Below are 26,876 nucleotides of genomic sequence, written 5' to 3'. Positions count from 1 at the left end.
CATTTCATTTCATCACAAGACAGGCATCACCAACACTTCACAAGGATATTAGCACATCGCCGCTATCATATACCCCTCCGAAACCTAGTAACTTGATTCATTAGATTTCTAGATTAAGTAAATAGATTTCTTCTTAAACATCGTTTTGCATTTGAGATTTTTGTCTATTACAACATTTTCTTTTAATATATAGGTCTGTTAAATACCTTTCAGGTAAATGATGTTGTTGGAACCTGTCTCGGGTTCTTCGGTTGATGTTCGTCTAATGATTTTACTGACGTTTCGCCAGCACGAGTTGCTGGCATTGTCAAAGCTTCACCCTCCAATGCCGGTGGTGAACTGGTGCCGAGCTCTCGGCCGCAGACTATATGTACCTGGCGCGCCAACGTCCGAGGACTTCCCCGCGGTCATTTCCGGTGCGGTTCTCCTCTTGCTACCTGCGACGGTCGTTTGTTGCAGTACGGGAAGCCAGGATCCGTTTACCTTAAGGCTTTCCTCTTTCTTGTTGAAGGTGTTCGCATGTTTTTGTATTTATACAGCTTCTCTGAAGTAGCGCGTGTGATAGTGCTTCTCTACAGCCAGAACTTCCGTGTCGTTGAATTTTATTACGTGGTCGGTCTTACTCAGTGCGTGCTCTGCCACGGCCGATTTCTCCACCTGCGCCAACCTGCAATATCGCTTATCTTCTTTGATCCTGGTGTTGATTGATCGTACAGTGATTTCGACATAAACTTTTCCGCATTTGCTGGTATACGGTATATTCCCGACATTGCAAGTGGGTTCCTTTTCTCCTTTGCCGATCTAAGACACTCATTGATCTTGTCGATTTGAAAATCGTCTTTACGCCATGTTTGCGCAATATACGGCCGATTCTGTCCGTCACTCTGGGAATGTATGGCAGAAAGGCCGTACCTGACATTTCTTTTTCTGGTTCCTTACTTCACCGTGTGTTTGACTCTGTTACAGTTGTAATACCATTTGAGGAGTACCCATTGCTACTCAGAACACTTTCTAGTTGTGGCATTTCGCGTCTGAGGTGCTGCGGCTCACATATTCGTCCGGCTCGCGTTACGAGCGTATTAATCATGCCTCTTTTCTGGCTCGGGTAGTGGTCTGATAGTTTGTGCAGGTATGAGTCCCTATGTGTCGGTTTTCGATACACGCTGTGTCCCGGGTTTTCGCCATCCCTTGCGATCAGCACATCTAGAAATGGCAAATTTTTGTCCTTTTCAGTTCCACGGTAAATTTTATGATGGCATGGAGGCTGTTCAAGTGTCTTAGGAAGTCACCGAGCTATTCTTCACCATGGCTCCACACAACGAAAGTATCATCGACGTATCTATACCACACCTTTGGTTTGCAAGTCAACAAGTGGCCACGAAAGCCTTAACAATTTTGTTGGAATCCTTTCGAAAAGGAATAAAAGTTACAGTCATATTTGAGACCTTTCATTTTTTTTCAGTCACCTGGATTGGGTATCAACATGTGTACTGATAGGGTTCATTGCCTCAAGTATTTGTTGCGACGTTGGGTTGAAGGCTTTATGCTTATAAACAGATCGTCAAAAGTTTAAATATTCACACTAAAATAAATTTTAAAAATTGTTGCACGTCTTTGCCTGGAGTGTAATTGCCTTCAGTAATAAGTCCAACTTCGAAATGAACCCGATGGCAAGTGACAGATTGACAGGAGGCGCCCCGGGCAGTGGTGGGATACCAAGCTCATTGACGCCCTCCATATGGCCCGATAACCAGGAGAGATGGTCTGGGTTGCAATTTATTTTTTTCATAGCAGGACCCCTTTGGTGGTCAGGCACGGCACAGCAGTACGTCGACGACGTTATACGCCCCGTTTTGTTGCCCATCATGTAAAGCCACCCTGGGCTCACATTTAAGCACCATAATGCGCATCCGCGCACGACGAGAGTTTCTACCGCTTGTCTTCGTGCTTGGCAGATCCTGGTTCGGCCAACGAGGTAGCTGTATCTCTCCCCAACAGAGAACATTTGGAGCATTATGGGCAGGGCCCTCCAATCATCTGGGTATTTTGACTGTCTAAGTCGCCAGGTGTACAGAATTTGGCATGATACCCCTGAGGAGAACATCCAGCAACACTGTCCACAGGTGCCAAGCCGAATAACTGCTTGCATAAGACCCACAGGTGGACCAACGCATTACTGACTTCCCCAATTTTTGAAACGCTTCCCCTTGAATATCAACCATTATTTTCAGACACTGTAATCAACTGCTTGCCTATACACGTCCATCACATTTACCGATTTTCATCCCATTCGGATAATTCCTTAGTGGCGCGTCGTCTTTTTGGCTTCAGATTATAGTTGAAAAATATATCACCATTTCTCAAGTGCTCAAAAAGTGTAAGAAATGTCCCGTCATCGTCTCTTCTCTTGTTGGCCAGATGAAAATGAAGTGTCGTGTGGCTAGGACCTCCGGTCGGATAGACATTTCGCCTGGTGCAAGTCTTTAACCCTCAACATCCTATTTCTTTTTGTTGTCTTCTGGGATCAACATAAAACACCAGCCATAAAACACCAGCTAAACTAGTAATTTACTACGGTCCATTTGTTTCATTCTCTGCCAGACTTGAGGAATATGTGTAAGAAGTATTCTACTGTCGTAACAGTCTGCTGTGTTCTCTCGCCACAAGCTACTGCACCGTTTAGACGGCAGCCGTGGTGATAAGAGAAGTGGTTAGCCGGCAAGCATACACCCAGCGCCCTTTAAACCATAACGTGCCAGGTGTCGTGTCACAGACCACCAGAGTTTATTGTTGCTCTGTTGATAATACATAATGGTGAAGTAGGAGATTACATCGTTTGTCTAGTTGTTCTTTACCCAAACTGCCGTGGTTTCGTTTACCAGTAGCCGTTTGGACCTATAATTTTACTGCTCCTTTGATGCTAGCAGTTTCTAAGACCGCAACTTGACTTTGCGTTATGGGTTCAGTAGCCAGATCTTCGACTACTGTTCATGTTTAATGGACCCTGACTTTGAGGATACTGTTTTAAAATGGTCTGACGACACGTCAGGAAGCGAAATTGGGTCATACAGTGACCACGAAATTGAAAACGAACCTAATACAGCATATAAACAGTGAGAAAGTCAAGGCGAATTTACTTTACCAACTGTGAATTCCTAGAATGAAACAAGTGACAAAGTTGATAAAGACAGATGTGCGGAGACTGACTCATTAGAAAGAGGTTCTGCCAGAAAATCGAAAAAAAATATGGCTGCTCGTCCAAGCCTCTTCCAAAGATGGCACATGGCGTTATTTTTCCTACAAGGACAATACTCAGGTGAAGCGCCCTGGGTTTTGAAGAAGTTTGTAACCTCCTTAGTGACACAACAGATAGAAGCTAGTCAACAATTATCGCTTACCCCGTGAGCTACGTGCATCCTTCATCATGGTTTGGGTGTAGCAGAACCAAGAGTTGAAGTTCTTGTATAACGGTAGGAAAAACGCAAAACATGCTCCTACTGTGATCGAAAAAAGAAGAGAAAGGCACTTTATATTTGTTGCAAGAAGCAGAAGTGACCTGAAATCCCCACAAAGATTTCCAGGTGAGTGCATAGAAGGCCTCTGAGAAGGAAACTAAAGACTTAAAAAGTACTAGCGTAATTTTCTTTTATTAAATGTTTAATCAGTAAATTTTATGTTTTTATTATTACGTGTGTAATGAACAATAAAAATGTGGCAAAAAGTAAAATTTGGAGTGCAGGGTTTTTGAGTTTCAGTAGCAACAACATTAAAATATAATATTATGTTCATTTTGTGTAGTTTTCACTTTAAATGCCTTTTTTCGTCAAAGGTAAACTTTAAAATTATTTGAATATATATTGTGTGTGGAATTAGCGTAACCTTTTATATAAAACTTGAACTGTTGTGCTGAAAGTTCTGAATGCAACTTTATGGCTACTTAAATGTAGCAGTCAAATTTGAATCGGCCCTCGACGTAGATATCGAAATAGATGAAAAATGGATAGAGAAACAATTAAAATCGCTCAAAAGAGGAAAGGCCGCTGGACCTGATGGGACACCAGTTCGATTTTACACAGAGTACGCGAAGGGGCTTGCCCCCCCCCCCCCCCCCCCCTTTCGTGCAGCGGTGTACCGTAGGTCCCTAGAAGAGCGTAGCGTTCCAAAGGATTGGAAAAGGGCACAGGTCATCCCCGTTTTCAAGAAGGGACGTCGAACAGATGTGCAGAACAATAGACCTTTATCTCTAACGTCGACCAGTTGTAGAGGCTTGGAACACGTATTATGTTCGAGCATAATGACTTTTCTGGAGACTAGAAATCCACACTGTAGGAATCAGCATGGGTTTCGAAAAAGACGATCGTGTGAAACGCAGATCGCACTATTCGTCCACGAGACTCAGAGGGCCATAGACATGGGTTCCCACGTAGATGCCGTGTTTCTTGACTTCTGCAAGGCGTTTGATACAGTTCCCCACTGTCGTTTAATGAACAAGGTAACAACATATGGACTATCAGACCAATTGTGTGACTGGTTTGAAGAGATCTTAGCTAACAGAACGCTGTATGTCATAATAATAATAATGGCGTGTGACGAGGGCCTTCGGTCGGGTAGACCACTCGCCTGGTGCAAGTCTTTCTAATTGTCGCCACATCGGCGACTTGCGCGTCTATGAGGATGAAATGATGATGATTAGGACAACACAACATGCAGTCCCTGAGCGGAGAAAATCTCCGACCCAGCCGGGAATCAAACCCGGGCCCTTAGGATTGACGGTCTGTCGCACTGACCACTCAGCTACCGGAGGCGGACGCAGCATCTCGTTCTCAATGGAGAGAAGTCTTCCGAAGTAAGAGTGATTTCAGGACCGTTGCTATTCACAATATATACAGGATGAGTCACCTAACGTCACCGCTGGATATATTTCGTAAACCACATCAAATACTGACGAATCGATTCCACAGACCGAACGTGAGGCGAGGGGCTAGTGTAATTGTTTAATACAAACCATACAAAAATGCACTGAAGTATGTTCTTTAACACAAACCTACGTTTTTTTAAATGGAACCACGTTAGTTTTGTTAGTACATCTGAACATATAAACAAATACGTAATCAGTGCCGTTTGTTGCATTCTAAAATGTTAATTACATCCGGAGATATTGCAGCCTAAAGTTGACGCTTGAGTACCACTCCTCCGCTGTTCGATCGTGTGTATCGGAGAGCACCGAATTACGTAGGGATCCAAAGGGAACGGTGATGGACCTTAGGTACAGAAAAGACTGGAACAGCACATTACGTCCACATGCTAACACATTTTTATTGGTCTTTTTCACTGACGCACATGTACATTACCATGAGGGATGAGGTACACGTACACACGTACACGTTGCTTGACAATGTCCCACTGGAAACGCGTCGACGTATGTGGTATCAGCATGATGGTGTACCTGCACATTCCGCAGTTAACACTAGGCTGACCCTTGACAGGATGTTCCCTGTTGACAGGGCGTTTCATAGGACGTGGAGGACGCATAAATTGGCCAGCCTTTTCTCCTGATCTTACACCTCTGGACTTCTTTCTGTGGGGTACGTTAAAGGAGAATGTGTACCGTGATGTGCCTACAACTCCAGAGGATATGAAACAACGTATTGTGGCAGCCTGCGGCGACATTACACCAGATGTAATGCGGCGTGTACGACATTCATTACGCCACAGATTGCAAATTCTGTGCAGCAAATGATGGCCACCACATTGAACATCTATTGGCCTGACATGTCGGGACACACTCTATTCCATTCCGTAATTGAAAACGGAAACCACGTGTGTACGTGTACCTCACTCCTCATGGTAATGTACATGTGCGTCAGTGAAAAAGACCAATAAAAAGGTGTTAGCATGTGGACGTAATGTGCTGTTCCAGTCTCTTCTGTACCTAAGGTCCATCACCGTTCCCTTTTGTATCCCTACGTAATTCGGTGCTCTCCGATACACACGATCGAACAGCGGAGGAATGGTACTCAAGCGTCAACTTTAGGTTACAATATCTCCGGATGTAATTAACATTTTACAATGCAACAAACGGCACTGATTACGTATTTGTTTATATGTTCAGATGTGCTAACAAACCGAACGTGGTTCCATTTAAAAAAACGTAGGTCTGTGTTAAAAAACATACTTCCGTGCATTTTTGTATGGTTTGAATTAAACAATTACACTAGCCCCTCTCCTCACTTTCGGTCTGTGAAATCGATTCGTCAGTATTTGAGTATTTGATGTGGTTAACGAAATATATCCAGCGGTAATGTTAGGTGACTCACCATATATATATATATATATATATATATATATATATATATATATATATATATATATATATGACCTTGTGGATAATATCATAAGTTCACTGAAGCTTTCTGCGGATGATGCTATAGTATATCGAGAGGTTGTAACAATGGAAATTTGTATTGAAATGCAGGAGGATCTGCAAGAATTGACGCATGGTGCAGGGAATGGCAATTGATGATTCTCAATGTAGACAAGTGTAATGTGCTGCCAATACATAGAAAGAAAGATCCTTCATCATTTACCTACAATATAGCAGCTCAGCAACTGGAAGCATTTAATTCCATAAATTAGGAGTGATTTAAATTGGAATGACCATATAAAACTAATGGTAATGCAGATGCCAGACTGAGATTCATTGGAAGAAAGCTAAGGAAGTAAGTTACAGTAAAAGAGTTCGCCCACTGCTTGAATACTGCTCACCAGTGTGGGATCCGGACCAGGTGGGGTTGATAGAGGAGATAGAGAAGATCCAACGGAGATCAGCGCCCTTCGTTACAGAATCATTTAGTAATCGCGAAAGCGTTACGAAGATGATAGACAAACTCCAGTGGAGGACTCTGCAGGAGAGATGCTCGGTAGTTCGGTACGGGCTTTTGTTGAAGTTCCGAGAACTTACCTTCAGCGGTGAGTCAAGCAGTATATTGCTCCCTCCTACGTATATCTCGCGAAGAGACCGTGAGGATAAAATCAGAGAGATTAGAGCCCACACAGAGCCATACCGACAATCTTTCTTTCCACGAACAATACGAGACTGAAATAGAAGGGAGAACCGAAAGAGGTACTCGAGGTACTCTCCGCCACACACCGACAGGTGGCTTGCAGAGTATGGATGTAGATGTAGATGTAGACTGCAGAGTGTACATTACTGACTAGAAATCCGAGGCCGCAGCTGGAGTCGAACGGAGTCCAGGCGACGAGGGGCAGGCGAAGCTTCTCCACAGGCTTCAGTAGCAGCGGCAGCAGAGACCAGGAGGCGACCGTGACGTGTCCGCAGACGACGAATCCCATGGTGAACGTGTAGGCGGTGCGAGAGTCTGCCACCAGGCGGCGGCGCCCCGCGGCGTCGTGACTCAGGTAGTCGGGCAGGGAGCGCACCACGTGTGCCACCAGACTGCGGTAGCGCCCCGGCCACACTGTCGACAGCACCAGCTGCGCGGGGAGGGAGAAAGGAAGCAGATTCTAGAACACGGCATGCAACAACACAAATTGAGGAAGAGCACTACCTGTGCCTACATGGGCCCACTGGTAGTTAAGAAATGCAGATGATAAACGGGTATTCATTGGAGGAATATATTATACTAGACTGACATGTGATTACATTTTCACGCAATTTGGGTGCATAGATCCTGAGAAATCAGTACACGGAACAACCACCTCTGATCGTAATAACGGCCTTGATACGCCTGGGCATTGAGTCAAACAGAGATTGGATGGTGTATACAGATACAGCTGCCCAAGCAGCTTCAACACGATACCACAGTTAATCGAGAGTAGTGACTGGTGTATTGTGACGAGCCAGTTGCTCGGCCACAATTGACCAGACGTTTTCAGTTGGTGAGAGATCTGGAGAATGTGCTGGCCAGGACAGCAGTCGAACATTTTCTGTATCCAGAAAGGCCCGTGCAGGTCCTGCAACATGCGGTCGAGCGTTATCCTGCTAAAATGTAGTGTTTCGCAGGGATCGAATGAAGGGTAGAGCCACGGGACGTAACACATCTGAAATCTAACGTCCACTGTTCAAAGTGCCGTCAATGGCGCCCCATACCATCCCGTCTGGTGATACGCCAGTATCGTGATGACGAATACACGCTTCCAATGTGCGTACACCGCGATGTCGCCAAACACGGATGCGAAAATCAAGATGCTGTAAACATAACGTGGATTCATCCGAAATAATGACGTTTTGCCATTCGTGCACCCAGGTTCGTCGTTGAGTACACCATCGCAGGCACTCCTGTCTGTGATGCAGCGTCAAGGGTAACCGCAGTCAAGGTCTCCGAGCTGATAGTCCATGCTGCTGCAAACGTCGTCGAACTGTTCGTGCAGATGGATTTTGTCTTGCAAACGTCCACATCTGTTGACTCAGGGATCGAGTGTGGCTGCACGATCCGTTACAGCCATGCGGATGAGATGCCTTTTGTCTCCACTGCTAGTGATACGAGGCCGTTGGGATGCAGCAAGCCGTTCCGTATTACCCTCCTGAACCCACCGATTCCATACTCTGATAACAGTATTGGATCTCACCCAACGCGAGCAGCAATGTCGCGATACGATAAACCGCAATCGCGATAGGCTAGAATGCGACCTTTATCAAAATCGGATACGTGACGGTACGCATTTCTCCTCCTTACACGAGGCATCACAACAACGTTTCACCAGGCATCGCCGGTCAACTGCTGTTTGTATGTGAGAAATCGGTTGGAAACTTTCGTCATGTCAGCACGTTGTAGATGCCGCCACCGGTGCCAACCTTGTGTGAATGCTCTGATAAGCTAATCATTTGCATATCACAGCATCTTCTTCCTGTCGGTTACGTTTCGCGTCTGTAGCACGTCATCTTCGTGGTGTAGCAAATTTAATGGCCAGGAGTGTATATTGCTGATACATGGTGAATAAACCCTCTGATGAGCAGTTTTCGGGTTTAAATCATCTCGGGGTATGACCATGCGGTGCATGTCACCAGCCGTCGTCGCACGGTGGCGCTGGCAGCAGTCCACATACGCAGAGGTGTGTTGGTGCATGTCAGAGTGCGGTGCTGCGAGTAAGTGTGCAGACGTTTTCAGACGTGCTAATGGTGACTGTGTGTCGAAAATGGCTCAAAGAACACATATTGATGACGTTATGAGGCGCAGACTACTAGGACGACTGGAGGTTGGTCAAACATAGTGGGTCGTAGCGTGGGCCCTCCGTGTGACACAGAGTGTGATCTCAGGATTAGAGCAACGATTCCAGGTGACAGGAAACGTGTCCAGACGCAACAGTACGGGACGTCCACAGTGTACAACACCACAAGAAGACCGATAGCTCACCATCAGTGCCCGCAGACGGCCACGGAGTACTGCAGGTAGCCTTGCTCGGGGCCTTACCGAAGCCACTGGAACAGTTGTCTCCGGACACACAGTCTACAGACGACTGAACAGACATGGTTTATTTACCTGGAGACCTGCAAGATGCATTCCACTGACCCCTGGTTACAGGGGAGCCCGTAAAGCCTGGTGTCAAGGACACAGTACATGGTCATTGGAACAGTGGTCCCAGGTTGTGTTCACGGACGAGTCTGGCGTGAACCAGGAACCAGATCCAACCTCTTAATGTCCTTGAAAGGGACCTGTATGAAGGTCGTGGTTTGATGGTGTGGGGTGTGATTATGATTGGTGTACGTACACCCCTGCATATCTTTGACAGAGGAACTGTAACAGGTCAGGTGTATCGAGACGTCATTTTGCACCAGTATGTCCGCCTTTTCAGGGGTGCAGTGGGTCCCACCTTCCTCCTGATGGATGCCAACGCACGCCCCCACCGAGCTGCGATCGTGGAGGAATACTTTCAAACAGAAGATATCAGGCGAATGGAGTGGCCTGCCTGTTTTCCAGACCTAAACCCCATCGAGCACGTCTGGGATGCTCTCGGTCGACGTATCGCTGCACGTCTTCTAACCCCTAGGACACTTCAGGAGCTCCGACGTGCACTGGTGCAAGATTGGGAGGCTATACCCCAGCAGCTGCTCGACCACCTGATCCAAAGTATGCCAACCCGTTGTGTGGCCTGTGTAAGAGGGCATGGTGATCATATCCCATATTGATGTCCGGATACATGCGCAGGAAACAGGGCGTTTTGTAGCACATGTGTTTCGGGACGGTTTTCTCAACTTATCACCAATACCGTGGACTTAAAGATTTGTGTCGTGTGTGTTCCCTATGTGCTTATGCTATTAGTGCCATTTTGTGTAGTGCCTCGTTGTGTGGCACCACATTCTGCAATTATCCTTAATTTATGAGCATGAATGTGCATACTTATTTCCCAACATAGTCACTGTGGCGAGGAACACACTATTACCAGCGAGAGACCAATTTGTTGATTTTTTTTTTTTTTTTTTGTAGAGTGTATGACTTTGTTGATGGAGCCCCAGTCCCACCTTCGCTTGTATCGTTTCATCACTAAGCTTTGTACTCATCCGAAAACTGGACCGCACCACGTTGGGGATGTATGGAGGGTGACTGATTGGAGTGACTCAAAGGTGTCAGATCCGGCACTCGTGTGTGATCTGTTAATGCTAAAAGAGAGAGTTTTCCATGAGCGGACGAACTCCTTAACTACAGAATGGTGTTTCCCAAGCACTGGCTCTAGCGGTAGATGGTTATAACTTGTATCAGTGACGCGAGAAAGTCGACCGATCTGCACACATGACATGTAATACCTCAAGCGACAACAGAACTAAAGATTCGGAGATATTGCTTTTCAGTATGGATTCGTAACAGTAAGTAATTAGCATTCCAACACATCAGCATAATGTACGTGTGAGTAAAGCTATAAAAAATGCCGAAGTTCTACAAGCCATGTTCCTCAATCTGATATCAGCTTTAAATGTTGCTTGTCTTTGAGATAATCGTGTTCCGCCACATCAAAGACCAGGAACTCTCTGCATTTTATGTCGGACATGGCAGGACCGTGCGCTGTGGAGAATACAAGTAATCATTTCACGATACTCATGCTCACGTCAGTAGAGTTCTATGACTGTCACGAATATGAAATTGATTTGTTCAGGAGAGCCATTCTCAACGACTTGCAGAGCTCCAACGTCACGATCCGACGTGCGCCAGGTTTACTCCACCGTGCGGGACCTTACAGACGCGTCACGTACAAAGGGAAGGAGGGGGCCGAGGTATAGAAACACCACAAACACAGCGATTTACCATGCCTAATACGGTCTTGGATAACCGCTGGCATTCAAAACAGCTTGCAGTCGTCGCAGAATAGGTAATACACGGCCGGCCGCTGTGGCGAGCGGTTCTCGGCGTTTCAGTCCGGAACCGCGCTGCTGCTACAGCCGCAGGTTCGAATCCTGCCTCGGGCATGGATGTGAGTGCTGTCCTTAGCTTAGTTAGGTTTAAGTAGTTCTAAGTGTAGGGGACTGATGACCTCAGATGTTAAGTCCCATAGCGCTTAGAGCCTTTTGAACCATTTGGTAAAACACGTCCTGTATGGTTTTAAGGGGATCTTATTTTTATACCATTCTTGCTGCAACTTATTGGAAAGTACAGGTAACGATAATCTAGGTAGATAGCCATCACTGGTTGTTCACTCCAAGCGAGACCACAAAGACTCAGTGATACGGAGGTCTTGTGGCTGTGGTGGGCAGAGAAAATCTGACAACACATCCTTGTGCTCGAAAAACCCTCCCTGGACGATGCGAGCATTGTGAACAGAGCCCTGGCGTCTTGAAACACAGTATTCCCATTGCGTAACAACCACTGTACCATAGAGTGGATGTGATCAGCCGAAAGGCTCACTTAATCCTTGACAGTACTCCGACCTCCCAGAGTGACAATGGAACACCACGATATGGCTGCTAAAATAATCACTGAACCCTCGCCATGTTTCACTCTTCCACAAGTAAACTCGGCAAGAAGTTGAATACAGTGTGAAACAAGATTCATCCGACAAAATTACTTTCTTCCATTGCTCCACAGTGCATGTTTAATGCCGACCGTTGTGGCCGTGTGGTTCTAGGCGCTTCAGTCCGGAACCGCGCTGCTGCTACGGTCGCAGGTTCCAAACCTGCCTCGGGCATGGGTGTATGTGATGTTGTTAGCTTAGTTAGGTTTAAGTAGTTATAAGTGTAGGGGACTGATGACCTCAGATGCTCAGCCCCATAGTGCTGAGGGCCATTTGAACCATTTTGAACCATCTTTAATACACTGAACATACACTTCCTTCCCCGTTGTGACTTATTCGATGATTTCACTCCATTTTCCTTGTATACGGCGTAAATCTTCGACAGAGCTCCTCATCATACACCAAACACTTCGTCTACTTTGCTTATGCAAGCCCCCACCGCATGAGCGGCATCAATTTGTCGGCGTTCGAATTCAGTCAGCTCCAACGTCACTCACAACTTCACAGAACACTGCCCTCTACTCACACTCACAATATATAACAACATTATACATATGCCGCTCGCAATCAAATGCATCGGCGCAGCCCGTTGTTAATGTTACCATCTGCATCCGTGTTTAAGCATCCGTTTCTTCCCATTTTTTCATACTTTTGTCCACCACCTCTACCCTGAGTCACGAAATGGAGCCCATTTACACAAAGACGATACGACCACTGGCAGTGTAGCGACTTTTGGTGTACGATGGTTTATCAGGATGGGGACAATTGCTGTGACTTTCCGTGTCACGAAGCGCACCTACGATGATGGGAGCAACAAAGACGACGAACACAGGAGAGGCAGAACGTCGTTCCTACAGACGAGAATCTTTTCCGATGCAGCGTCGCAATAGCTGTAACTGCATGTGCAAGCTCCGAGGAGAATGGACGTTGTCAGATCGCATGCTTCATCCTCATTTGGAATCAGTACCTCATGAAAAAATGTGGAATGCCGCTGACTACACAGCACTTTCACATCTGATTAACGTAGACAACAGTCGCTGCATTTATGACTGAGGCCAGTAGATGTTCCTTCCTCAGCGACATTATCTTTCGACAAGATAACGATAGACCGCCTGTTGTCCAAGATTACCTTCCCAGTCTCGATACAGTGGTGTCCGACTGTTAGCATCGGCATCACGTCTTCCAGATAGCCTATATCTTCACTTGGAAACGTCTGCTCATGAGCTGTGAGAGACTTCCTTACCACCACTTTGCAGCCGGTGCAAGTGACGAACTCTGACATGGAGTTGACGAAACGTCGAATGACGTAAGCACTTCTGTCATTTTAATGATTAATTTAAACCACCTCACTGGGATAATTACACGGCTGAGGTGGTTACTATTGTCGGTTAAAATACATCGGCTGTAGTGCTCCACATGACCGAGATAATTTCTTTCATCCAACCAGATTGGAACACCGAGCGAGGTGGCGCAGTGGTTAGCACACAGGACTCGCATTCTGGAGGACGACGGTTCACACACGCGTCCGGCCATCCAGATTAAGTTTTCCGTGATTTCCCTAAATTGCTTCAGGCAAATGCCGGGATGGTTCCTCAGAAATGGCACCGCCAACTTCCTTCCCCATCCTTCCATAATCTGAGTTGGTGCTCCATCTCTAATGATCTCGTTGTCGACGGGACGTTAAAAGTTAATCTCCTCCTCCTCCGGATTGGAGCAACTGCTGCTGCAAGATGCGGTAACTCTGTGTCGTAAATTATATACCCTATACATACATACTAATATAAGTATGTATTTTTCCTGTTATAATGCACACGCAGAATAAGTAAGATTTCTTTATTTGCTACTGCCTTGCGTATTTAATTTCGTAGAATCTTTCAAAATTCACGTACGGCTACATGCCATTCAGTCTTACCACAACTCCCTGTACTAAATCAAGCACATGCAAGAACTAAAAGTGACACCGAAAACACCAAGGGAAAATGGTCGTAACACATCAAACAAAAAAACGGCTTGACAAAGGAAGTACATAAGTCACTGAGGAAACATTACATTACATGTAGAATATCAGTGTCAACAAAAATAGAAATGACGTTGTGATAAACACAGAAGCAACACATGGCTAATACTATACTGTAGTTACAAAAATTTCCACAGGATGTAGCGCAGAGAACAGATAACATTGTCACGTAGAAGTAGTTGTAATTAGATGAATGCGAACAGTAACTTCACTTAACGAAGGTTTATGCAACACTTGCACATACAAGAGCTCGGAGCGAACTGCCTTCGGCCAGAACACATACATTATACCGGGTGATCAAAAAGTCAGTATAAATTTGAAAACTTAATAAACCACGGAATAATGTAGATAGAGAGGTAAAAATTGACAAACATGCTTGGAATGACATGGGGTTTTATTAGAACAAAAAAAAAAAAACACCCCATATTGCTAGACGCGTGAAAGATCTCTTGCGCGCGTCGTTTGGTGATGGTCGCGTGCTCAGACGCCACATTCGTCATGCTTGGCCTCCCAGGTCCCCAGACCTCAGTCCGTACGATTATAGGCTTTGGGGTTATCTGAAGTCGCAAGTGTTTCGTAATCGACCGACATCTCTAGGGATGCTGAAAGACAACATCCGACGCCAATGCCTCACCATAACTCCGGACATGCTTTACAGTGCTGTTCACAACATTATTCCTCGACTACAGCTGTTGTTGAGGAATGATGGTGGACATATATGCGGTTCGAGTACATTCTATAAGTATCCACAACTGTCAAGATTCATATACAGGGTAGTCAGAAAATGTGTGCCCAACGAGTGCTTTGTCTCGTTAGCTGAAACTTGAATTTACGCGCGCGACGATCTGATTGGCTAACTTCAATGCTAAATAACTCGGAAGCGGCGCAAAAGCCCGGAGTCAACTGCCTCCGGCCAGAACACACACACACACACATATAGACATATACACTGGATGATCAAAAAGTCAGTATAAATTTGAAAACTGAGTAAATCACCGAATAATGTAGATAGAGAGGTACAAATTGACACACATGCTTGGAATGACAAGGGGTTTTATTAGAACCTAATAAATACAAAAGTTCACAAAATGTCCGACAGATGACGCTTCATCTGATCAGAATAGCGGTAATTAGCATAACAAAGTAAGATAAATTTAGCGTCAGCTTTTATCAACTCTTGCAGTGGCCTGTATTTGAAACAAAAGTCTGTGATAAAACGACAGTAATAAGAACATAATCCGAGGAAGTTTCTCACATGTCTAATACTTTCTGGAATAGGAAATTCCGTTATAGATCTCACCTTTTCTGGGGCTGGCCGCACACGCTCGTTTGACACAAGGTGTCCAAGTATTTTGATTTCATTTGGCCAAAGAGATACTTTCTTGAATTAAGTTTCAGTCCGCCTTGCTGGAGACACTTAAGAACGGCCGTCAGTCTTTTTATATGTTCATCAAATGTCTCTGAGAATTGTATAATGTAATCTAAATAACAAAGACACATCGTGCACTTCAGGTGCCTAAGAAGGCTATCCATCATCCGTTCGAAAGTTGCTGGTGCATTACACTAACCAAATGGTATTACGTGAAACCTCATAGGTGATGAATGCAGTCTTCTCACGATCTGCCTCATCTACTTCGATTTACCAGTATCCATAGCACATGTCCATGGTTGAGAAAAACTTATCCCACTTCAGACACTCTAGTGTACCGCAAATTCGCAGAAGAGGGTAAATGTCCTTTTTAGTTATCTTATTAAGCTTCCTGTAATCAACACAAAAACGCCAACTGCCATCCTTCTTCCTGACGAGGACCACTGGTGATGACCATGGGCTCTGCGAAGGCTGAATGATGTCATTCTCCATCATCTTCTCCACCTCGTCACGAATTATTCGACGTTCCGTTACTGACACACGGTATGCTCTCTGGCTTATTGGTTGATGGTCCCCATTGCTAATCCGGTGCTTCACCGTCGATTTGTCTAATTTGCTCTTCACCTGTGGATTTAAGCATTCAGAGAGCTCTTGAAGGATGCCAAGTAGCTTCTGCTGTTGTTCCTTAGTGAGATTTGGTGATAGTCGACCTAGAAGATCTTATCTCGTTGTGGTAGCGCTAATTTCCCCCACAGACTCGGCACGGGAGGTTTTTATGATGCTCAGCTGTTTGGCAATTAACGGTTCTGCGTTTGCTACTCACATACGTCTTGGAAAGATCTGTGGTTCTCGGCGACAGTTAACTATCCACAATTCGCCGAATCCGTTCTTAAACGAGACGACAGAGGCTGGGATGACCAAGTTATTCTCCAGTAATACGTTCCTCTTTCATTCCACTACAAGATCCATGGGTTGATGCATGGCATGGCACGTGACTGTTACCATTCTAGCGCTGACCACGGAAATGATCACTTCAACCAGCACACATAGTCTCCACACACTCGGATGCGCATCTTCCTGTCCACAGTATCTCATCTCGTCTAACATAATCTTCGAGTGACCGCAGTCTATAATTGACTGAGGGGCTTTCTAAAGGTACAATCGGAGAATGACGAAATGACTACGCTCTTGTTAGATGATTAATTCTAAGGACTGTGTATGGCCACTTATACCCTCACGAATGGTACATCTTCCTGTAAGTCTTACATATTTCTCGTTAGCCACCTTCAGCAGAGATGTTTTGCTGTCGACTAATACGGTTTTCTGCAACTGGCGACGGTATTTCTTCGGAATGACTGAATATGTTGCTCCAGAGTCCACAAGAGCTTGGGCTGGTCGGCCACCAATAAGAATATCGACGTAGTTTCCTATCATTTTTGTAGTGATCGACGGCGGAGGATTTTTCTCTTCGGCGGCCTCACCACTAAGGAAGGTCGCACTCTTCAGTTTTCCAGGTTTTGGCGGCTAGGTGATCGGCTGCAGCTTCTAAACAGCGATGGAGACCTTGATGGGCGTGTTGGGGAGCGTCCTCTACAGCGGCAAGCTTGCGGCGATGGTGACCTACGTCGCCCTGCACTCACATCTTCTTGTTCATCTTCGTCGTCCCGGAGTTGGCGTCGAATAAGTTCAGTCTGCTGTCTTCTGGCGCGGGCGTCATCAAATATTCGCCGCCGTTCTTGACAATAGCGCGCCATATGTCACGGTCTTCCGCAGTGGAAACATACTGGTTGGTAATCCTGTGTCATCCAGACGTCAGTTTTCCTTGGTGCCCAAACAGGTTCCTCATGCGGCCTGCAGCGACTTAACTTCGCCTGGGTCTCGACTTTTTCACCTTTTTAAAGGGAAATGAAGGACGAGAGATTTCAATGTCTGTTCCACTTCTTTCCTTATGACCTCTTGAAAGGTCTCGGTTTATTGCTCGCCGTGCAATCCAAGTGCCTTCTGACTTTCCTCTCTCACTATCTGACGAAGACCACTTGTGAAATCAGTTGCTTCCTCCATCACAGACATCGATACAACGTTTGGAATCCGTTTAAACTTCTTGCGTGAAATTCGTTTTTGATGCGTTGTCTCGATATACTGGAACCATTTTATGAAGTCGTCTGCTGTCGAAACGTCCTTCAGGAGTAGGGCTTGATACAAGTCCTAACTGAAATTCCTGGGCTACCAGGACAGAGCGGATTAGGTTGTGGATAGGAGCCTAAATAACTTGCTGTCAGTTGCACTCAACGTACGAACTTTGTTTATCAACACACAATATTACAATACGGATGCAAAACACTCCAAACTTTAATCGACCTCCTCTGATTAACTTTAGATCGGCTGAAAACCACACTCAAAATTCAAAACGCACGGCCTAAGCAAGTTATTGAAATTCAAGGTTCTTCTGGAGGGTTCACCCAAAAATATTTTCACAATCTAATCAGGCTGAAGGCCTTAGCAATTTAATTTTAATGCAACTTGGCTGGAGGCCGCATATTAAGCAATAATAAGTAATTTAATCAAAAGGCAGAAGGCCATATCTCAAAATATTTCACCCAAAATTTGGCTGAAGGCCCACACAAAAGCATAACAATCTTATGCCTTAAGGGTAAGACAAAATTATTAATTTAAGAGATATTAAAACTCGCCTGAAGGCCACACATCAGCAAATAAATTAATGGCTGAAGCCCTAGAAAGAAGAGTTTCAATTTTAAAAGGCAGAAGGCCGGTATCTTAAAACATTTCATATAAAATTCGGTTGAAGTCCTCTATAAAGAATAACAATCTCATGCCTTAAGGGCAAGACAAGAACATTAATTTAAGAGATCTTGATACTCGGTTGAAGGCAGCAGATCAACAAAATAGCTAAAACTCGAAGTGTGAAATTACTATGTAACACACAAGGAACAGTGCTCACAAGTTCCCAAGCGTTGGCCTGGGGTTATAACACTAACGCCAGTTTAGGTGAGACAGGCAGCCTGTCCAACGACTTCTTAATCTGAAGGCAACCCAACCGACAGACAGCCGACCGACCAATGAACAAGATCAGTTCCGCTCCACGCAACCAGCAAAACGACCACAGGATTTCAATACAACGACACACAGAATATTGGCGCCCACAACGACTAACAACACCTCAGCTGTCGAACTACTCGCCACGCTGGACAGCAACAACACGACGAGGAAAATACACTGCCGAAAATTATGTCAACGATCAGGGTAGGTAACCGGAACGTCAACGGCCACAAGGCAGAGTATACCGCAGGTCAACTTCAATAACGGGAAATAAATTAAGTTAAACTCCATAGGATGACGGCTGGAATCTTAGCCGACTTGAACACACACACCTCGCTGCTCGCGGCAATGTCCCAAAAAGCAACAACGAGGATCAAACGAAGAAATGTAAACAGCTGAGGCTTGATAGTAGGTTAAGTGAGGACTCAACTTGATGTCCAAGATCGGTGGGCGACGAACTTCGTAGCACTCGCAAGCAGCAGCCCACAATGCAACCGCGCGTGCACACCGCCAGCGGCCCCGGCCAAAGTAAGAGTGATGGAGACTTCCTTGCTGCTCCACGCCAACCGACCGACTGCCCAGGCCCGGAAACAGCGAAAGGACTAAATATACGTCGGCCGATGAGACGACCAACCGAACGACCAACCAACGGCCGTTCCGCTCCAATCTGCCTCAGTCGGACAGTTCATGTGTGTCGCCAGCGGTCGGCGAGCACTGGCGCTCAGTCAAATGGTTCAAATGGCTCTGAGCACTATGGTACTTCACATCTATGGTCATCAGTCCCATAGAACTAGTTAAACCTAACTAACCTAAGGACATCACACACATCCATGCCCGAGGCAGGATTCGAACCTGCGACCGTAGCGGTCACGCGGTTCCAGACTGAAGCGCCTAGAACCGCTCGGCCACAACGGCCGGCGGCGCTCAGTCCCCGACTTCATGCTGCTGTGTCCCGACTGCACTGCTGGTCCGTCTCCAACTGAATGCCAGACGCACGCCGACCCTGAAATACTATCGGTCGCTCCACAGATGGTACGACACTGCACTTATCGACTTATCGATACGCGCTGCTGCTGGCGTTCACGGGCAAGTAAGGCAGGAAGGTAGTGACACCAATAAATGGAATGAGAAAAAGAGGCGGCAGTATCGTAATAGAAGATGACAAAACAATAAATGGCGTGAACACGAGCCGTGCACGGCTGAGCAACCTTATCTTCCTCCTTCGTTCTAGGATCCACTATTTTACACAGCTCCAAGGCGTCTTGAATGTAGGATACTGCAGTGTCTCCTGGATACTGTGCCCTGTACTTTAATTTATCTTCAGCCTTGCACTTCTGTCGATGTGTGTCGCCGAAATTCTTGCGCTGTTGCGCCTGGAATACTTCCCAGCTTGTGAACTTCTCATCGTTGTTCTCATACCATTGCTTGGCAGAGCACTCCAAGTAGAAAAATACGTTAGCCAAACACACAGTGTCATCCCATTTGTTATATTTGGCTATAGGCTCATATATCTTCAGTCACTTGTTTGGATCTTGGCCATCGCCACCAGAGTACCTGGAAGGATGTCTGATGTGGTGGCTCACAGTAGCTATCATCGTAACGTCCTCTTCTTCTTCTGTCTCCGATAGGTTGCGGTCTGTTGAACATGGCTGGAACTCGGGTTTCTCGCCACGTAAACGGCGGCTCTGTAGTGGCCTGATGGGAGCCACTGTGTCGTCGATAATGTGCGCTATCACAATACTCGGCGCCTCCACCAGAATAATGTCACGTAGAAGATGGTGTTATTAGATGAATGACGAACACTAACTTCTCTTAATGAAGGTTTATTCAGCATTTGCACATACAAGAGTGCGGAGGGAACTGCGTCCGGCTAGAACACATACAGTATATATACAGATTTGGCTCTGAGCACTATGGGACTTAACAGCTATGGTCATCAGTCCCCTAGAACTTAGAACTACTTAAACCTAACTAACCTAAGGACATCACACAACACCCAGTCATCACGAGGCAGAGAAAATCCCTGACCCCGCCAGGAATCGAACCCGGAAACCCGGGCGTGGGAAGCGTGAACGCTACCGCACGTATATACAGATACAGAACTTTCCAGTACAATGATTCTCGACATTTGTGGATACTCGTAGAATGTACGCGAACCGAATAGAGGAATAAAAGTTTTGAAGTTGACGTGAGTTTTGAACTCCCGACTGTCTATTCAATAGTTTAGTAGCATAACCACTTCATCACGATGTTACTCAGCCTCTGATGCGACAATATAGATATAGTACTTAACGCATTCACAAACAATACACAACACAACATTCAAAATCTTTCGAGGTTAATTCCAAGCCGGCCGCGGTGGTCTAGTGGTTCAGGCGCTCAGTCCGGCACCACGGGACTGCTACGGTCGCAGGTTCGAATCCTGCCTCGGCCATGGATGTGTGTGATGTCCTTAGGTTAGTTAGGTTTAAGTAGTTCTAAGTTCTAGGGGACTGATGACTACAGATGTTAAGTCCCATAGTGCTCAGAGCCATTTTTCTTTAATTCCACGAAAGTGACAACTCTTAGCTAACCTGCCATTCCAGAGAGTCTGTTTTGCGTAGTAGGTCAAACTATTATATGTTTTAAAATTGTATTGTGCAGTACAGAGCATTAAAACGTAACACATTCCACTCGTTTTTTGGCGATCCTCTCACGGAGGAAGAATACTGCTCAAATAATAATGAGCCCGGTATGAACGGCTTTACAGAAAGTAATAGTGTGTACCTACAACTAACAACAGAGGAAACTTTACACACACAATAAGCTACAGCATGAATATAAACCAGTTTGTATTTTTATTTCCCATACGTAACTATTTACGGAAAGACACTTCCGCAAACAACACAAACCCGCCCCCCCCTGTCTCTCTCTCTCTCTCTCTCTCTGTTTCTCTCCCCACCCCTCCGTCCCTCCCTCACACGCACACACACACACACACACACACACACACACTATTGCTTTTCCCTACGACCCTACGATACACACACAAACTAACATTCAAATTAATTTCACACAAGGCAAAAGCAACATGATGTGAAGGTGAAGAGCAGCAGTCGTATAACTCCTCTCTTTGACTACTTTTTCCATTTCGTATATTTCACAGACGGAAGAAACAAGTTACCTGCGAACGTATGGTGGAAACATATCAACCGACACAACGAGGAAGCACTATGTAGTAATGGAGATTAACTTAGTATGATACCTACTGTCACTGTAGAATATAACATTGGCATAAATCACAGAGCTACACTCCTGGAAATTGAAATAAGAACACCTTGAATTCATTGTCCCAGGAAGGGGAAACTTTATTGACACATTCCTGGGGTCAGATACATCACATGGTCACACTGACAGAACCACAGGCACATAGACACAGGCAACAGAGCATGCACAATGTCGGCACTAGTACAGTGTATATCCACCTTTCGCAGCAATGCAGGCTGCTATTCTCCCATGGAGACGATCGTAGAGATGCTGGATGTAGTCCTGTGGAACGGCTTGCCATGCCATTTCCAACTGGCGCCTCAGTTGGACCAGCGTTCGTGCTGAACGTGCAGACCGCGTGAGACGACGCTTCATCCAGTCCCAAACATGCTCAATGGGGGACAGATCCGGAGATCTTGCTGGCCAGGGTAGTTGACTTACACTTTCTAGAGCACGTTGGGTGGCACAGGATACATGCGGACGTGCATTGTCCTGTTGGAACAGCAAGTTCCCTTGCCGGTCTAGGAATGGTAGAACGATGGGTTCGATGACGGTTTGGATGTACCGTGCACTATTCAGTGTCCCCTCGACGATCACCAGTGGTGTACGGCCAGTGTAGGAGATCGCTCCCCACACCATGATGCCGGGTGTTGGCCCTCTGTGCCTTGGTCGTATGCAGTCCTGATTGTGGCGCTCACCTGCACGGCGCCAAACACGCATACGACCATCATTGGCACCAAGGCAGAAGCGACTCTCATCGCTGAAGACGACACGTCTCGATTCGTCCCTCCATTCACGCCTGTCGCGACACCACTGGAGGCGGGCTGCACGATGTTGGGGCGTGAGCGGAAGACGGCCTAACGGTGTGCGGGACCGTAGCCCAGCTTCATGGAGACAGTTGCGAATGGTCCTCGCCGATACCCCAGGAGCAACAGTGTCCCTAATATACTGGGAAGTGGCGGTGCGGTCCCCTACGGCACTGCGTAGGATCCTACGGTTTTGGCGTGCATCCGTGCGTCGCTGCGGTCCGGTCCCAGGTCGACGGGCACGTGCACCTTCCGCCGACCACTGGCGACAACATCGATGTACTGTGGAGACCTCACGCCCCACGTGTCGAGCAATTCGGCGGTACGTCCACCCGGCCTCCCGCATGCCCACTATACGCCCTCGCTCAAAGTCCGTCAACTGCACATACGGTTCACGTCCACGCTGTCGCGGCATGCTACCAGTGTTAAAGACTGCGATGGAGCTCCGTATGCCACGGCAAACTGGCTGACACTGACGGCGGCGGTGCACAAATGCTGCGCAGCTAGCGCCATTCGACGGCCAACACCGCGGTTCCTGGTGTGTCCGCTGTGCCGTGCGTGTGATCATTGCTTGTACAGCCCTCTCGCAGTGTCCGGAGCAAGTATGGTGGGTCTGACACACTGGTGTCAATGTGTTCTTTTTTCCATTTCCAGGAGTGTAGATTAAATAAAGTGATTATTCCTCCTTACTTTACACATGACATTACGTCTAATATACAATGTGCATAGTGTTATCTTGTTACACACAAGTCATAAACGATGCACGGTATTTCAAATTCAGTCTTAAATTATTAAAACCTGTACCATACTTTTACACAAACGAGGCCAACTGAAGAGAGCATATTAGTGCCTAAAGGAAGTTGGGAAACAAAATTAAAAACCAGTAGCAGCTGTTTCACGATGCGGTGTTATATAAAAGTTTTTTTTACTTCTTACAATGGGAGAAATCGGTAACACATCACAATATAGTAAGATGATGGTGGGAATCTAGTTCCAAATCGTTCGCTTAATGGATATCAAATAGTTTAATATCGACGTTCAGATCATATTGCCTCCACTGATATGCTGCTTGCTAAAACACATGAACTTTTTTTAAAATGATGCAACAATGGATCTTGATGGCACTGGAAAATCTTGATGGCACTGCAAAAGTTTAAACAGTGAAATCAACGATTTTTAGTTTTCTATGGGAGTACAATGGTGGAAGAACTTTATACCACATGATATATGCAACGAAGTCCGCCCCCGGTAGCTGAGTGGTCAGCGCGACATAATGTCAATCCTAAGGGACTGGGTTCGATTCCCGGCTCAGGGACTGGGTGTTGTGTTGCCCTAATCATCATCATTTCATCTCCATGGAAGCCCAAGTCGCCGAACTGGCGTCAACCAGAAAGACTTGCACCCGGCGAACGGCGAACGGTCTACCCGAAGGGAGGCCCTACTCACACGACATTTACATGTGTACAACAAAAATAAATTTCGTCTGAATTTTAGACGGTCAAGAAAATTCACATTTTTCTCTTAAGTGTACGCTTGTAGCCAATCAGGATTCGCAGGAGTGTAAATAGGTTTTTCGGTGTCCTCCAAAGTCGCTAACTTTGTCAACAACATAAACTATCTAATGATGCAACATGTTTCGACATATAAACCTCATCTTGAGGTTACAACAGCAAGATAAATTTTTTTAACAGAACTACATGTAGGTACTGAAGTTATTCTATACCGTGCTTCATGTGATGTCGTCATCCTTGTTCACGCGAAATGGCTGCCTTTCTTTGGGGTGTTCACTTATCTTCATAGCAATGATGGCAACTGAACACGCCAAAAGAAGACAGCCATTTCATATGAACAAAGCTGACCACTACATATGAAAAGATTGTACAGAATAAATTTAACATCTGTCTGTACTTTTGTTAAATATTGTTGTATTGCCTTTGTGCACTGAGACTGAGGTTTACACTTCGAAACTTGTGGAAACATTATATAATTTAGGTAACTAACAAATTTGGGAATCGTAACGGGGTCTGAGAAACTTTTTCACATTTTGAAACTAATGATCGTTTAACAGTCAGTGTGACTTCACTGCAGTTCTTTAAAATTACGAGACTCTAAATGATTGAAAAATCATACCATCTAACTAATTCATGAATAAGTCACACATAATTAAACGTTGTCTCTGAAGCAAGAGAAAAAGACGATCATCAGAAATATTTCTGCTCCAGAAAAGAGATCAATCAACAAATAGGCGAACCGCAATCACAATTCATCCAGACAATAATGCATTTTCACGCACGTTCTTTAGTCGATGGTACCGCTGTTCCTCTAGCGGTATTGATGTCGTACAAAGAGTAATCATATTTGGTGAAGTACGTCAAAGTCTTCGTCATAGAAATTTTGACACCGCTGTTTTTCTGGCGTGTGCGTTCATTTGATATCTACCTTATCAAACATGTAATAGATGTGGCAGTTCTACATCTACATCGTTACTCTGTAATTCAAAATCAAGTGCCTGACAGAGCTATCGACGGGCCACCTTCAAATCGGTTCTCTATCGTCCCACTCTCGAACATAGGCGGGGAAAACGAACTCTTAATGTGAGTGAGTTCTCTGATTTGATTATGATGGTCATTCCAACCTACGTAGGTGGACGCCAACAAAATATTTTCACAATCTGAGGAGAAAGCTGGTGAACGAAGTTCCATGAAAGAGTCTGCCGCAACGAGAAACGTCTTTGTTTTAAAGATTCGCGTTTCATATCGGTCGTGTTCACTCCCCTATTTCCCGATAGTAGAAAACGAGGTGCCCTTCTTTGAACTTTTTCGATGTCCTCTGTCGATTCTATCCGGTGCTGTCCCCACACCACACCTCTCGCCGGCCGTTGTGGCCGAGCGGTTCTAGGCGCTACAGTTTGAAACCGCGGACCACTATGGTCGCAGGTTCGAATTCTGCCTCGGGCATGGATGTGTGTGATGTCCTTAGGTTAGTTAGGTTTAAGTAGTTCTAAGTTCTAGGGGACTGATGACCTCAGAAGTTAAGTCCCACAGTGTTCAGAGCCATTTGAAACACACCGCTTAGCAGTACTCCAGGAGGGGACGTACAGTCGAAACGTAGGCCGTCCCTTTAATAGATCTGCATGACTTTCTCAGTGCTAGTAGTTTTTCGTTTACTTTACCCATAACATTAGCTAAGTGATCGTTACAACTTAAGTTATTCGTAACTGTAATCCATAAGTATGTAGTAGCATTTACAGCCTTTAGATTTGTGTGATTTACCGTGTATCGCACCATATAGTTTGCAATTTGTATTGATCATCTGATGACTTTGTAAGGTGGTACACAACAGCATCATTGGCAAACAATTTAAGAGTCAATGGTGAACCGTCTTTTTGATGGTACGTAAAGCTCTAATTTTCCTTTAAGACTCGTTACACTTTTTCCACCAACAATTATTGATGCCCAGTGTACAAATACAGTACCAGTTGGATTAAGTTGGTTGGTTGGTTTGGGGAAGGAGACCAGACAGTGAGGTCATCGATCTCATGGGATTAGGGAAGGACGGGGAAGGAAGTTGGCCGCGCCCTTTGAAAGGAACCATGCCGGCCTGGAGCGATTTATGGAAATCACGGAAAACCTAAATCAGGATTGCCGGACGCGGGATTGAACCGTCGTCCTCCCGAATGCGAGTCCAGTGTCTAACCACTGCGCCCCCCCCCCCCCTGTGTTTCGATTAAGTGATACACGACATTGATCTGAAAGTCTTAATGAACAGTGTACACGTAATACTTTGGTACTGACACATCGATACCTGACACAATATCGCCGAATGTTTGGCTGATGTGATAGCATGGATGTTAGACTTCACTGCTTGTTTTCCGAACTTTATACTTATTGTAACGGTTCCGCTTCATTTAAAAAAAAATAAAATATTTTCACTTCAGTGCTATCACATATGCCGTACTACTCTTGTAGGGTGCGACAGTGGACTGCCTCGAAACTTACGCAGCAAGGAAAGATGATGGGGGGCGAGCCTTACTAATATCAGAGAAGAAGACTGTCATTGGCGGAAATCACAAGAGGCAAATTCAACCAGAAATTTTTTATGTTGTTACGTAAACTGGTATAATATTACTATGTTACTACGCTACTGGCCAATAACATTGCTATACCAAGAAGAAATGCAGAAGAGAAACGGGTATTCATTGGACAAATATGTTATACTAGAACTGACATGTGATTACATTTTCACGCCATTTGGGTGCGTGGATCCTGATTTCTCTGCCTCGTGATGACTGGGTGTTGTGTGATGTCCTTAGGTTAGTTAGGTTTAAGTAGTTCTAAGTTCTATGGGACTGATGACCATAGATGTTAGGTCCCATAGTGCTCAGAGACATTTGAACCATAGATCCTGAGAAATCAGTACC

The 26,876-nt window shown here is 45.6% G+C and overlaps 1 protein-coding gene across 1 annotated transcript in view; it reads right to left on the bottom strand.

Moving 5' to 3' along the window:
- Positions 1-26,876, bottom strand: part of LOC126485019 (uncharacterized) — a 98,004-nt gene that overhangs the window by 58,153 nt on the left and 12,975 nt on the right. Inside the window, exon 2 of the mRNA XM_050108623.1 lies at positions 7,216-7,524. Coding sequence (XP_049964580.1) covers positions 7,216-7,524 — 309 coding nt within the window. The remainder of the gene's footprint in view (positions 1-7,215; positions 7,525-26,876) is intronic.

This window comes from Schistocerca serialis, chromosome 6, assembly GCF_023864345.2.
Source record: "Schistocerca serialis cubense isolate TAMUIC-IGC-003099 chromosome 6, iqSchSeri2.2, whole genome shotgun sequence".
Classification (NCBI taxonomy): domain Eukaryota; kingdom Metazoa; phylum Arthropoda; class Insecta; order Orthoptera; family Acrididae; genus Schistocerca; species Schistocerca serialis.
Note: the sequence above shows the minus strand (reverse complement) of the source record. Positions and strands in the feature narration are given on the sequence as shown.